Consider the following 15064-nt stretch of genomic DNA (forward strand, 5'->3'; position numbering starts at 1 on the left):
AAAGAAAGAAAGCCATATAAACAAAAAAGAAAGAAAGAAAGAAAGAAAGAAAGAAAGAAAGAAAGAAAGAAAGAAAGAAAGAAAGGAAGGAATAAAGAAAGAAAGAAAGAAAGAAAGAAAGAAAGAAAGAAAGAAAGAAAGAAAAGAAAAGAAAGAAAGCCATATAAACAAGATTTGCAGCCAGGCAGTGGTGGCACATGCCTTTAATCCTAGCACTTGGGAGGCAGAGGCAGGCTTGGGAGGCAAAGGCAGGCAGATTTCTGAGTTCGAGGCCAGCCTGGTCTACAGAGTGAATTCCAGGACAGTCAGGGCTACACAGAGAAACCCTGTCTCGAAAAACCAAGAAAAGATTTGCTCCTCAGATTTTCTTCTCCTCTTCATTGGCTTCAATATCAAATTGCTATTAGCAGACATCACAGTCTTGAGAGGTGAGGCAAAACGTCTAGAAGCCTGTGCTGACTGTGTCTCACCAAGTGTCTGTCACACCCTTGGCTGCCAGCAGAGTCTGCAGCTTTTATGAGCCCAGCCCCGTTCACCAGTGGAAACAATCATGGTAGAGATCCACAAATTCATCCAACTAATAACCAGATTCCAAAACAGATCCCAAGTAACTGGAGGCATATCTAGGACCATGAATATGATCCCAGAAGAGTTTGTGACCCGTCCAACCTGCCTGAGCCTTCCTTTCCTCATAAAGCTACATCCCATTATAGCCAACTTCATGTGGTAATAACAGCACACAGACACACATGATAGACATATGCCACATACACACCATATATATATATACACACAACACACATACCATATACCACACACAGCCATACACACACACACACACACACACACACAAAACACATGTACATATACACTCTCACCATACACACACAAGTTGAGCATTCCTATTTCAAAAATTCCCCAAAACTCTGAGATACGAAGCATTTCTCATTCTAAGCATTTTGAATGAGGTATGGTCAGCCTGACATGTAATGTCTCTAAATATAAAGCTTTCATAGATTCCTGGCTAACACAGACTATCTGTAGCAGTGGTTCTAAATCTGTGGGCCGTAAGCTCTTGGGGGTTGACTGACCATTGGAAAACACAGAAATTTACATCACAATTCATAACAATAGCAAAATTATAGTTATGAAGTAGCAATGGTAATAATTTTATGTTGGGGGTCACCATAACACGAAGAATTGTATTAAAGGGTCACAGCATTAAGAAGGTCGATAACCACTGCTCTATATACTATTATGAAAATTGCTACAGTGGACATCTAAGACTTGTGGAAAGAAAAATTTATTGAAGCAGTTCTAATTTTAAAATAAATTTCAAATAATATAGTCACATGGTTCTAAATTCAGAATGTTCATAAGATGTATATTAAATTTTTTCTCCCATTCCTTACCACAGGAATTGATGTGGCTAATTTGTTGAATATTCTTCCCAAGATAAGATATTCTGTCCATGTCCATGCACATGCATATGTCTTCCATCTTTTGTTCCCTTTCTGTGCATGTATGTATATACATCCATGAATGTGTGCATGCCCTAACATGCACGTGCACATGGAGACCAGAGGTCAGTGTCCAGTGTCATCTTCCATTGCTCTCCACTTGATTTGCTTGAGACAGGATCTCTCACTGAACCTGCAGTTCACTGATTTAGCTAGGCTTGCTGGCTAGCAGGCTCAGGGACCCTCCTGTCTTCATCTCCCTGGTGCTGGAAGGCACGTACCACCATGCCTGGCTTTTTCACATGGGGATTGAGGCTCCAACTCAGACCCTCCCTCGCTCTTGCACAAAATCTACCCATCCCCTTTAGTTCAAATGGTAGTGCAGAAAAACAGGACTAATACCTCAGGACAAGGCTTGTGCTGCCTGTTGCTGTAGGGAATCCAGCTTGAGCCTGGTAATGCACTGCTAAATATAAACAACTTGAAGTTTTATATCGTGCTCTATATATGGTAACTGGGATTTTACAAGTAATTTTGCAATACAGACCATTTATGAGACTAAAGATAAAGGAAACTTATCTGGTTGACTTACTCTCTTGCCATCATTTTCTAGTAAATCTGGGGCACTTTGGTTTTTCGAGGCAGGGTTTCTCTGTGTAGCCCTGGCTGTCCTGGAACCAGGCTGGCCTCGAACTCAGAATTTTACCTGCCTCTGCCTCCCAAGTACTGGGATTAAAGACGTGGGCTACCACGCCTGGCTGGGGCATTTTAACTTAAAGGCTGTAGCATCCTACTACAGATGGGCAGATGGATGGTTTTTCCATGGGAAGGAACCCGGAGCCCGTTGCTAGGCAAGTCTCCACCACTGAGATACTCCCAGATCTGAGGTGTGGTTCCTGGAATGTTTCCACCGAAGTGATCATTGGCTGTAATTAGCTCACATGCTACACCTCCCCGCGTATTACTTGACTCCTTTTTTGTCTTTCTCTTAACACTTAAGAACATTTTAAAGCTCTTAGCCCTGTGTGGTTGCATAAAACCTCTAATCCCAGCTTAGGAAGCAGAGGCAGGACTATAAGTTGGAACCCAGCCTAAGCAACATAGCGAGTACCAGGCCATTCAGTACTGCATAGTAAGACCTTGCCATTTGCCCAACTTGCATGAAGTCCTGAGTTGAGTCCCCACTACTGCAAAACCAAACAGATAGTCAACGACCCAAATGAGTTATTGGTACAAACTAGACAAATGCGTTCATTTCATTTCATTTTCCTTCCTTTTCATTCATACATATAATTCATCATATCTAATGATTCAGTCCACACCAGAGGTGGGGCAGGTGCCATGATAAAACACTGGCACAAAGCAACTTGAGAAGAAAAGGGTGTATTTCAGAAGCAGTGCTGTCCGGTCCCTGCCAGCCTGTCAGTACAGTCTGTTGGGGAGATACATGCTAACCACATAGCTACATTGTATGCATGTGTGTGGGGTGTGTATGTGCATGCGTGAGAACCACATAGCTACATTGTATGCATGTGTGTGGGGTGTGTATGTGCATGCGTGAGTGCACTCATGCACGGTAGGGAGACAAGAGAGGAGCAATGAGACTATAAAGCAGAGGGCCCAGGCTGGGGATATAGCTCTGTGGTTGACTGCTTGGGATTAAAAGTGTGCATTACTGTGCCTGGCCATTTTTATGCAAACTTTGAGTTTCCTCTGGACCATTTTATGAGAAACATAGAGAATTTAGCCAGTTAAGAAACCACACCACAGGCCGGGCGTGGTGGTGCACGCCTTTAATCCCAACACTCAGGAGGTAGAGGCAGGCGGATTTCTGAGTTCGAGGCCAGCCTGGTCTACAAAGTGAGTTCCAGGACAGCCAGGGCTATAACAGAGAAACCCTGTCTTGGAAAAAAAATAAAAATAAAAAAAGAACCCTAAACACAACTGAAACCTAACAGGCTCTGGGTGTCTGGGCTGGTCCCCTCCACTTCCCTCTGTAGTAAAAAGGATTGGTTTTATTAAATGCTACCTTTCATTGGATCTGAAAAGGACTTCATTTTAAAAACTCACTGAAGCTGATGGTACATAGTTTAGTGGTATTGTCTCTGCCTATCTAATGTGAGGCCCTAGGTTGGATCTCTTACAAATGAATGAATGAATGATAAATATAGGAAGCTATCTGCTAATTTAATCGCTGCCAGTTATCAGCAAGCAATTTCCCCTCCACTATAGACATTTATTTAGAAAATACAAAATAAGTTCTTCCAAACAGAAGTTGTCATTTCATGATGGCCAGCCTCAGTGTTAGTGGCATACCAGGCATTGTGAAAGTGAGAGATCATACTTTATATGACATCTTAACATAGTTTCTGGGTCTTAATCCAGAAATGTGTGCAAATGTTGCTTTTCTTATATTATGTACGCTGTACCCTCTAAAGAATGGTAAAGGTCAGCCAGGCAGTGGTGACTGCACACCTTTAATCCCAGCGCAGCACTTGGGGAGGCAGAGGCAGGCGGATTTCTGAGTTCGAGGCCAGCCTAGTCTAAGCACTGAGTTCCAGGACAGCCAGGGAGGGCTACACAGAGAAACCCTGCCTGGAGAAACCAAAACAAACAAACAAACAAACAAAGAATGGTAAAGGTCCTGGATGGTTTTCCAACAGAAAGACTTTATTAAACTCCGGCTACCTGAGGGAAGGAGCTGGAAGAGTGCAAAGACTGTCCCCTTGAGAGAAAGGTGACTGGAGGGAGGCAGCCAGGCAGGGCTGCGGGAGCGGCTGTTTCTCATTCCGTAGGTCCCTCCCCTTCCCAGCCTCCCCTCCCCCAGAGTCTAATCAAAGGATTAGCCTACAGGTTTGGAAACAACAGCAGCTGGGGTTGAAGGCTTCCCCCCCTTTCTCCTCGCATTTAAATGCAGGAAGTAGAGACGTCTCTGGCTAACTGGACGCACAGCTTGAAAGAACTTCAAACTATGAAGGCCGACTTGAGCCAGCACATCCTGGCGGAGGACGTGACGGTTCTGAAGGAGCAGATCGAGCTTTTGCACAGACAATGGGAGGACCTCTGCCTAAGAGTAAGTCAGTCTGCTGCCTGTGGGGCTGAGGGGGTTGATTGAAACGTTCCAAGGCCAAAGGAAGGGATCCTGACTCCGCTGAAGCAGGAGCCCTTGGGTCTGGGACCCCTGTGCCTCTCTGCTGGTTCCTTTAGGAGGCAGCAACCCTTCTTAACAGATTGACCTCTTTGTTTTAACAGAGTTCACTGTGTAACTTTGCACACTTGCACTGAGTTAGTTTTGGTTGGTTGGTTTTGTTTTGTTTAAGATCACTTTAAGCTGGGATGGAAGCAAGGGTCATGCTTGTGAAGATTCTACTCCATGGCTTGCTTAGAGAAGTACCGATCTGCGTATTAGGAGAGATCTCTCTGACCCCCTGCATGTCTCTCCTCTGCCACACCGGAGCCTTGATGCCCACAGGCATCCGCTGCATTCAGATATTCAGTTCTAAGCGCCTTTTTACACTCTGAAGTGATTACAGCCTAATGACCTTAGCCGATCACTTGTACTGGATAAGAATGGAATTGTGTTTAGCCTATTGCACAGTTCAAGACTATGACAGGATATCAAGGTGGAATTAAAGGGTTCAGTTAATCTTAAAGACCCTTGCTCTAAGGATATATAATTCTCAGGAAAAGTTAAAGCCTTAATCTCATTTTTTTTGTATCAATGAATTTTGACATTTGTAAATACCTGTGTTCTAGAGACACTTTTAATTACATTTTGAATAGTATTTGTTACAAAACCTTGATTCTTAGTAGTTACAATGTACTCTAAGTGTCTTTTAAATTTTTCTAATTCCTATTTTCAGTAAATGAAAACATTCAGGATCTGTGAGAAGTCTTGAGAGAGTTAGGACTCAAAGAGCGAGCGCACCCAGATGGTCCCGATTGTTACCAGCACGGACTCAATCATGGCACACATGCCAGGAGTTTTAAAAGCCAAAATAAACAGATTTCTGGAGGAATAGGAGCAAAATGCTTGTTTTTCCAGGGACAGATTTCGGGCCTTTTAAATGCATTTGGCTGGGCGGGACACTGGAGCCTTTGGTACCTTGACCTCACTCTGGGAAGAGCAGAAGTTCTTTTGTACACAGTGAGAAAAAAAAAAAAATCTCGGGAAAGTGCAGCCTTCTCTTCCTCCTATAAGATGTGGCACTAAAACTACTGAAGAGCCCTTAGCTGCCCATACTACACTGCCCTGTTTAAGATTCCAGTGATTTCTCAGAAACTGAGAATAGATGTCCTTTTTGATAGGCTGGTTTGAATTATCCAGAGTTTAATTGCTAACCCGTAGCCCTCTAAGTAGACGGGGAAGCCCCGTGCCTGATGTTAGCACAATAGAGCACTGGGCATTTGGGGGGTCAGCCTGCTCGCTCCAGACCAACGTTTGCTGACATTTTCATGGTTTCCAGACAAAAACTACAGTGTGTAATGACAAGATAAATTAAATGAATTGTTTGGGAATTTGGTATTTTTGTTTATTTTGTTTTGTTTAGATACTCAAAAAAAAAAAAAAAAACAACTTTTTACTACTTTTAAGGTTTCCTGATCATTTGCATTACTAATAAATGACTGGGTGTTTTTTGTTTTCTTTCTTTCTTTCTTTTTTTTTTTTTTTAATCTTGTGATCTGGATTTAAGTAAGTTAATCTTCAACATAAGTAAGCAGGACACGGCCTTCTGGATATAGAGACTTGATGAGTTTCCGAAAGGGAAAAGCTTTGGGCTACAAAAGTTAGAAATTCTCGTGGAGGGAGCAGCAAATACTGAAAGAACACGGGAAACAAAAACCGAAGCAGGGCCATGATTGACTCTGTATTCACCTTAACCTTTCTGCCTTAGGCTTGATGGCGCTCAATACAGAGCACAGAGCATGTCATTTTGTCTTTTGTTAGCTTTTATGGTGGTCATCACAGATGGAAAAAACTTTTGTACATGCTAAGTCTGAGGTTTTAAGAAAAGGAAACAGGTTTCAGAGACACTGACCAAAGTGAATGGCCTTCGTGTGTGTTTGTGTGTGTGAAAGGTGTGTGAGGTGGGGGGGGGGGGACTAGAGTGGGGGTGCTCTCCGGTGTTCCTTCCCTGCTATCCTCAGCTGCCCCGTGCATGTCATTGCCTAGGTGGCTATCCGCAAGCAGGAGATTGAAGACAGACTTAACTCCTGGATCGTGTTCAATGAGAAAAATAAAGAACTGTGTGCTTGGCTGGTCCAGATGGAAAACAAAGTTCTACAGACAGCGGATGTCAGCATTGAAGAAATGATCGAAAAGCTACAGAAAGTGAGTGGGGGCGGGGTTCCCCGTGGATGCGATGGAGGAGGGCTATGGGCTTCCACAGGACTCCAGGACCTGCCATGTCACTGGTGTTTCTAATGGCAGTGTACATCTTTCAAGGGACTGTTTTTGAGTTTTCTGAAGGAGGGGATAGAAGAGATAGAAAGCATGAGCATGTCATAGGTGGATACAGTGCTGGGGAGGGCTGCCTCCCTTCAGTCGGGAAAGTTAGCCAATGATGGGATCTAGTGAGTGTTTAGTAGAGCCCAAGAGGACGCCTGCAGCAATGAGGCTCACGGAAGAGGTCAGTCGAGCATCATTGTAGTCACCCAAAACATCTTTCCATAATCCCTGGGAAAACTGACCTCAGGCCGACTTGGTCAGCTCTGTCTAGCCTCAGCTCCACATCTGTGACGTGCAACCGAAGGGTTGTTCATTAAGAAAGAACCTGAGGGGGCTGGGACAGAACCCAGGGGGTAGAGTACTTGCCTTCCATGTATGAAGCCCCGAGTTCAATCCTTGGCACTGCAAGGATAAAGAAATAGACCATACCTACATCCTGGCATGGGAACACATGCCTACACCAGCACTCAGGAGTTTGAGGCAGGAGGCTCAGGAGCTGCAGGCCTGGGCTACATCATCAGAGAAAGTCATTACTGCATTAAACACTTTGTACTCACCCAGCTGGGACAGCCATCCCTTGAAGAACTGTTGACAAGCATAAGGTTTTTGTTTTCCAATTAAAATTAATGTAGACAGGGCTGGAAAGATGGGTCAGTGGTTAAAAGCCCTGGCTCTTCCAGAGGACCCAGGTTGAATTCCTAGGATCCACATGACAGCTCACAACTATCTGTAACTCCTGTTCCAGGGGATCTGACACCCTCACACAGACAGACATGCAAGGAAAAGACCAAGGTACATAAAAATTGCATAAATAAGCTAATGTAAGCAACATGGTAGTATGTGCTTGCTATCCCATGACCAGGGTACGTGAGGCAGGAGGATTGCCTGGAGTTCAGTTTCAGCCTAGACTCCAGCATGAGACCCTGTCTGATAAAATAAAAACAAACAAAAAGGTGTGTTAAGAGAGAACTCTGCCCTGGGCTGGAAAGGGACCGGCCTGGCAGTGACGTGCTCGGGCCTGGACATAATGGCTCGGGCTTTGGTACCTGTCAGGACTGTATGGAAGAAATCACCTTGTTCACGGAAAACAAGCTGCAGCTGAAGCAGATGGGCGACCAGCTGATCAAGGCCAGCAGCAAGGCCAAGGCGGCTGAGACGGAGGAGAAGCTCAGCAAGATCAACGACCGCTGGCAGCATCTCTTTGACGTCATCGGATCAAGGTAAGGGCTGGCCTAAGATAATTTGTATTTACTCCTCGAGATTTCCTCTCCGAGCTGGTGAACTGAGTCAGGTCTTCCTGTTTGGTAACCTGACAGGTTATAAGCACACAGATATTCAGTTGAGGGGAGATGAGGAGAGATTCTAATTTGAACAATAAATGGAAACGATAGTTGAGCAAAACTTGACGAGTTAAGTCTGTGTGTGTGTGTTGTTTATGATGCAAAGGATTAAACCCAGCCTCACATGCTAGGCCAGTATTCTACCACCGAGTTACTGTTTGAATGCTGCTGCTGCGGCTGCTATTGTTATTGTTGAGTGTGGCTTCCAATTTCAAATCTCAAGAAAGGCAGCACCCTCCTCCCCAGACCACGTGTTTTCCTAATGCAACCTGGTTTTCCGAGATGTCTGCTTTGGGGACCACTCATGCGACACTGTCTGCCAGTGGCCCAGCACATGTCTCACAGGACAGTGTGCTCAGGTGTGAACATGGGTATCATCTGGAGTTTAGAGGAGAGACTGTTAAGACTTGGAGATAAGAATAGACTGGTGCTGATGGCGTGGCGTGTCCTTTACCTCACTGTCCACTGGAGACCGTACGTGAACCCGATTCAGTCAGCAGAGGCAATGGCCAGGTGGGGTGAGCTCAGCAGACAGGAAGTAAGAGGAGCCAGTTACGTTAATGGGAGTGCATGTCTGTCAGCAGTAGAGTCAAGCATATAGAGTCCGGATCCTGTCTTCTGAGAGTGGAGGGTGGAGACAAGGAAAGACCTGCCTACCCAGAGGGTACTGAGGGAAGGTTTGGAACTCCTGATGGCGGCTGCAGGCAGTGGGAGAGACCCTTGGTATGAGAAAGCAGGTATGATGTGGAACGGGAGAAAAGCCACCCGGGAAGGGATGAGAAGCCCCACTGGCTCAAGTGTAAGAAGAGGGGGTAGCATGCGTTTTTTTCAGTGCGATCGCTGTGTAGATGTCAGCAGGCTGCTGGCTTCTCACTGGCTGCGCATCACTGGCCAGTTCCTTGGTAGAGATAAAAGTGCATCAGCCTTCTTGGACATAGCGATTGGCAACAGCAGCAAATATCTTGACTGCCTATTGAGTTCATGCCTTGTATGACGTCGCTTCACCTTTGTAGTACAATTACTTATGGGAGAGGGACAGAAATGAGTGCTGCATCCCATGTATGGAGGTACGGGGAGAAACTGTGGGAGTCTCCTTCTATCATGTGGATCGCAGGGGTAGAATTCAAGTCATTAGATTTGGCAAGAACCGCCTTTACCTGCTGAGCCATCTCTCCAGCCCTCACTTAAATTTTAACGTAATTCTGAAAGGTTGATACCATCATCCCATTTTATAGATAAGAAAAACTGAGGGCTGAAGTTAAATAACTTGCCCAACTAATAGAGACAGCCGAGAATGCAACCAGTAGCTCAACTCAGGTAGCTGCCATCCTCCTGCCACCGTAGACCTTTGTAGTTGGAAAGACACAATGAATAGAGTCCAGTGAGAACTTCACCATAAGCCTAAGTTAAAGCTGAAGGCTTGACCTGGTGTTCAGAACTCTAAAACCCACAAAGCCAGGTCTCATTCACTGTTTAAAAAGCAAAGACAAGAAAAATTAAAAAACTATTACTCTGGGTTTTTTCTCAATAAATTTCAAAATGATTACTGCAACATTACAACAGGCTTCTTTTCTTTTCTTTCTTTTCTTTCTTTCTTTTTTTTTTTTAATTTATTTATGTTATGTATGTAAGGGCACCAGATCTCATTACAGATGGTTGTGAGCCACCATGTGGTTGCTTGGAATTGAACTCGGGACCTCTGGACGAACAGCCAGTGCTCTTAACCACTGAGCTCTCTCTCCAGCTCCCACAACAGGTTTCTGGTTTGTTTGTTTTTCTTTTTTCTTTGATATTTCCTTTATTTACATTTCAAATGTTATCCCCTTTTCCAGTCCCCCCCCTTCAGGAAACCTCCATCCCATCTTCCCCTCCCCCCCCCCACACATACAACAGGTTTCTTAAAGCTGCATTTCATCTGATTATTTCAGACAGCAAGGCTCCTGGGGGAGGGGGGGGAAGCGGCAGCAGAGCCAGGCTCTTCACATCAGCTGTTTTGGCTCTTGGAGACAATACTACATGGCCAGTCTGAGCCTTATTTTCAGAGAGGGAAACTGCACTTCAGAGACGGGGAAGGAGTTCTCTCAGGAACTTCAGCTCAGGGCTGCAACAGGAGCTAGAGTCTGTATGTCTGTCTCACTGCACAAAACATCTTAAGAAGACATCTGTGAGACGCTGGCTTTCTCAGGCACTATATGAAAATTTTTCTGAAACCTAGGACTCAGTGTCAGGTACTGTGTACTGGAAGACAGTGGTTCTCAAGCTTCAGCAAACATCATATCCTACCCTGGTATGCCACATCTAGAGCTGCCCCAGCCACGGGTCTGGGTGGAGCTAAGACCTTCGTTCCTGACGTGTGCCCTGGTATGATACTCTTGATGGGAAGACCACGTGAGAACACATGAGCAGTGGAGTGAAGCAAGTCAGAGATTTGTGAATGAGTCCTGAGCCTCAGTCTCCATGCTGAAGGACCATGCACAAATCCTGCTTCCTGCCTCCTTAGCAGGGTACCTGTGAAGGCTGAGATTCAGATGAGATGGTGGCAGGACCACCAAGGGTCCATCCACACACATCCGCCTCCACGGCATCCATCGAGGATGTCTGATAACCACAACAGGAAGAGAGGTCTTAGCCTTGAACCGCTGTCTTCTCCATTTCGAAAGTCTTCTCGACATCAGCCACCTCCTTAAAGCAAAGGAGCTGCAGGGTATGTGTCTTGAGATAACCTTGACAAGGGCTGGAAAGTCCAAGACCATTCACATAGGCCCTGGGCTATAATTATCTAGAATCCAGTCAGACTCAATGACGAGGAATTTTAGTTACATACTTCTTCGCTCACTCAAGAGATTAAATGAAGAATACGCTGTTAGCCCTAGTCATTACCCACCCCCCACTTCCTTATGTTTCTTAGATGCTGTATATAAAAAGTAACTTGGCAAAATCTAAATTCAGGAAGGGCAACTGAGCTCTTAGAAGTTTTCTTTCAGAGCCATCGTATGTACAGTCCTCTAAGAGGGAGGGAGTTACATGAGAACATGGGAGATGGACAAAAATGAACATGTTCAACCAGCAGGGACCATGGCTCCAAGAGGGCCTTCCCAATTAGACTTCAGTGGGAATAAAGTCAGGGGAGAATTTGGCACCTTCTGTTGTGTGAAGCAGGAACTGTGAACACGGGTCACCCTGTGTCTTAATGTTTAGTCAGTGGGGGTTGGAGGGGGGGGTGTAGTGCATATCTTGGCTGAGCCATTTCATAGGATCTGGGGTGAGAGCACCCATGGTAGATATCAGGTATCTTTCCTTGATAGATCCCCACTTTATATTTCAAGGCCAAGTCTCTCATTGAGCCCCAAGTTTGTTGATTGGCTAGATGGCTAGCCAATGGGATCTTGCAATGCACCTGTCTTCTTGCCTCCACACCCCCATCCCCAGGCTAGGGTTACAAGTATGAATAAGACCATGCTCGGCTCTTATATAGGATCCGAACACAGGTCCTCATTCTTGCTTGTGTGACGAACACTTTACCAACAGAGTCGTCTCTTAAGCCCCAGGGTGGGACCATTTTTAAAGACTATTTCTAGCAGTGTGGGTGAATGATCCAACGGGTACTTCTAGTCCCTGAAAGCTCCCTTGGGAGATTTGCTCTGGCATTCTCCCTCGAGGGGATCGTTAGTGATCTCTTTCATTCCCATTATCTACAGTTTCTAAGGAAAATGCTACTGTTGGCTTGAGTGTCTCCTCAATGGTACCATCGTGAGTGGGCTTAGTATCCTATGCTAGTGTATGAAGGAGAGACTTCAGCTAGATGGTAGCATGTAGCCAAAGGCTTGTCCCTTCCTGTTGACACTGGATGGCTCTTGTGCATTCAGAAGTATCATGTCCCCGGGAAAGACAGCGAAAGAAATTAAACATACTTTTCACATTCCCTCTACCAATATGAGAAGCCCATCTCACGTATGCTGATAGCAAGTAAAATGTCATCTAAGCTCAGCAGGTTTTACCCTGCAACCGTGGGTTATGGATGGTTTTCAACGCATGTAGAATGGGCTAACCCTTTTCATGGCCCTCCTCCTTCTAGCTATATCTTCTCAAGGTCACTGTGAGAGGCCAGACAGCGCTTTCAGTCAGGAAGCTGTCTTTCTCCAGCCAGCACAGGTGCTGGGAAGGCTATGGAGGTCACTGGGTATAGAGAAGGGCCCACTGGAGGTGGCCCTGCCCCGTTCCACTTTCCTGTCAATCCAACCATTCCCCCTCCATAGCAGAAGTGCCTTCTGGGAGTTGAGGGCTTCCCCAAGGGGAATGCAACCAACTTATGGGAAACAACTGCCCGGATGTGCTTGGTCAGGGAATGAGCGTCGGAGTCTCCCTTTCAGAGGTCACAGGAGCAGCTCAGCTTGTGGCAGCGAGCAACGCGGGTGCCACGTTTTAGGGAAAATATTGCCAAGCCTTCACACCTTGTTCCACTGGTAGAGAAGGCTTATGTCCTCTCACAGGTGGGAAATACAGTAATGGCTAAGCCGTGGGTTGTAGGAACACAGGAGCTCAAGTCTCAAAACAGGGAAAGAAACAAGCCCAAGCGGACATTGCCCTAGGAGAGAGAAGGATTTCCGTGTTCCTACATTTTAGAAATCCCACTCGGGAGAAGTCGAACTCTCCTCCTCTGTCTTGAGGGCCATTTGTACTACAAGGTGGAGTCCCTCCCTGAGCAACAGTCAGTGGGATAGTGTAGCTGAACTCTGGCCTTCTCGGGCAGGGCTCCAGTCCTTAGGCAAGAAAGGTCCTTAGGGAAATGTCTCCTTCAGGACCCGAGCAAATCACCCCCCACCCCCACCCCATGGCCGGGGCTTCAGGTTTCACTGCTGCTTATAAACGTGACACGGAGAAATTATAAACCAGAAATCTCTTTTTCTCCCATGTTCCCAATCTAAATGTTTCCTCCCTGGCTTTATAGCACTTCATAAATAACACGGTGCCAAGATAACGCTGGGACTTTCTCCCCTCAGCCTTGCAATCCTGTAGCGTCAGAACAAAGGCTGTGTGTGTGAGAGCAAAGCGCTGGAGAGAGATGGTTTCTTTATTGCAAGAGGGGGAAACAGATTAAAAATTGTGGAACATAGAAAAGGTGTCTTCCTTCCTCGCCGGCATCACCCTGTGCCCAGGAGCCAACTGGGGTGGTGCCTCTGCCTGCCGTGGCCGATGGGGAGCCTTGCCGAGGGCCTGGTTGGAAGATGCTGAGCCAGTGAATGAAGAGAGCAGGCTGGGCAGGGGGAGGGGCCGCCTGGCCAGGAGGTGGAGGTGCAGCCGGGAACTTGGAGCGTCCGCTGAAACCTAAGGAATGGTTTTTTCTCATAAACAGTAAGTGCCATGTCAGCGGCAGCCGCACCCGTGACCCAGGTGGCCCCTGCTATCTCTGTGTGTCTTGCTGTCTGGCTCACTCATTTTTGGCTACAATAGAGATCACCGATGAGATGGTGGCTGCGGAGTGTGTGCACTCAGCCATCAGGGGGGATGGGTTCTCTCCTGGCGTCAACGTGTTTGTGGTGTCCGCAGCCTATCTCTGACAAGCCGGGCAGAGAGAGATGCGATTATGCTGTGAGGAAAATAGAAATCTCCCAGCATCAAAAATGCTCCAGAGCAGCAATTGGCTTCAAAATGTGCTGTCCTGTCTGTGCCCTCAAATCAGGGCGTGGAAATTAACGATTTTACTATGATGATAGTAAGCTCTTTAAAAGGAAAAAATTGTACAAGCTTGGTACAGCCATGTTCAGCAACTGATGGCTGCCTATAGGTTTAAGTATTTCCTTGGGTTCAGGTTCGGATACTATTGACTGTTTCAGTTCTCCTTACTAATTTTGTTACGCTGTCCACATTGACAGAGGCATCGTTTAACTTACACCTACCTGGGCTTTTATAATTTGCATACTGTATACTGTTTACCATTAGAACAGATCCGAAAGTTATATTACTCTATGTGCATACACATGAATTATTCCAGAAATATGCATTTGCTATTTAAAGCCTCTCATATATATAGCAAGGTTTCTGCTTGCTGTATGCACTGATTAGCAAGTCACCATCCTTTTGACCTTTCTTGAAGGAGAGCTGTGTTCTTCAGTGTTACATTCTGAGCCACCTCTGGTTAAGATGAAAGAAAAACTTTATTCACCTTGATCATGCCCTATATCTCTACCCATGATTCCTCTAATAGAACTCTTCTAGTCTACAGCCGCTCTTAGGCATGACCCTAATTTTGTTTGGTTTCATAGGAAAAAAAAAAATTTTTTTTTTTTTTTTTGATGCATGGCACCCAACAGTATAGTTTTGGTCATCAGTTCTGGAGCTTAGCTCAGGAGACCGGACTTCTTTTCTTCTGGGTATATGCCATGTCTTCAGAGGTAATGCATGAGAACTATTACCTGGATGACCATGGGCACGTGCAGAGGTAGGACCCACACAAGTTGCCCAGGTGGCTGATATTGTGCCATGCCATGCCACGCCGTGCCATCAGGCTAGGCTTTGATTAGGTTTCCTTGTTTCCTGTTGTTAACTGAAGGTCTGAGTGTTTCGAGAACCGTCTGAGTGAGGCCTGGATTATAGAGGCCAGCCGTCAGGATCAGCAAAGGGCACATGCTTCCTGACCCAGCGAAGGTGACAGTTGAGTTACAGTGTCTGTGGGGAGCAGAACTACAGAGATTTTAACAATTCATGTTATTCTTGGAATAAATTCTCAGGTGATTGCTGGAGAAACATTCTGATTCCAATGCATTGAGGGTGTCAGACAGAGGTTAAGCCACAGAGCAGGTTAGACTCACTGGATA

At 45.8% G+C, this 15064-nt stretch overlaps 1 protein-coding gene across 10 annotated transcripts in view; it reads left to right on the forward strand.

Moving 5' to 3' along the window:
* The window catches only part of Syne2 (spectrin repeat containing nuclear envelope protein 2), a 304126-nt gene that overhangs the window by 258412 nt on the left and 30650 nt on the right, over positions 1-15064 (forward strand). For 9 of the 10 annotated variants that reach the window (XM_029540662.1, XM_029540656.1, XM_021202357.2 and 6 more), the window contains 3 exons: positions 4378-4533; positions 6634-6792; positions 7963-8129. In XM_029540662.1, the coding sequence (XP_029396522.1) occupies positions 4378-4533; positions 6634-6792; positions 7963-8129 (482 nt within the window). Of the gene's footprint in view, positions 1-4377; positions 4534-6633; positions 6793-7962; positions 8130-13220; positions 13602-15064 lie in introns of those variants that run through there. The other variant, XM_029540664.1, reaches the window with a different exon arrangement.

Source organism: Mus pahari, chromosome 7, assembly GCF_900095145.1.
Source record: "Mus pahari chromosome 7, PAHARI_EIJ_v1.1, whole genome shotgun sequence".
NCBI classification, from domain to species: Eukaryota; Metazoa; Chordata; class Mammalia; order Rodentia; family Muridae; genus Mus; species Mus pahari.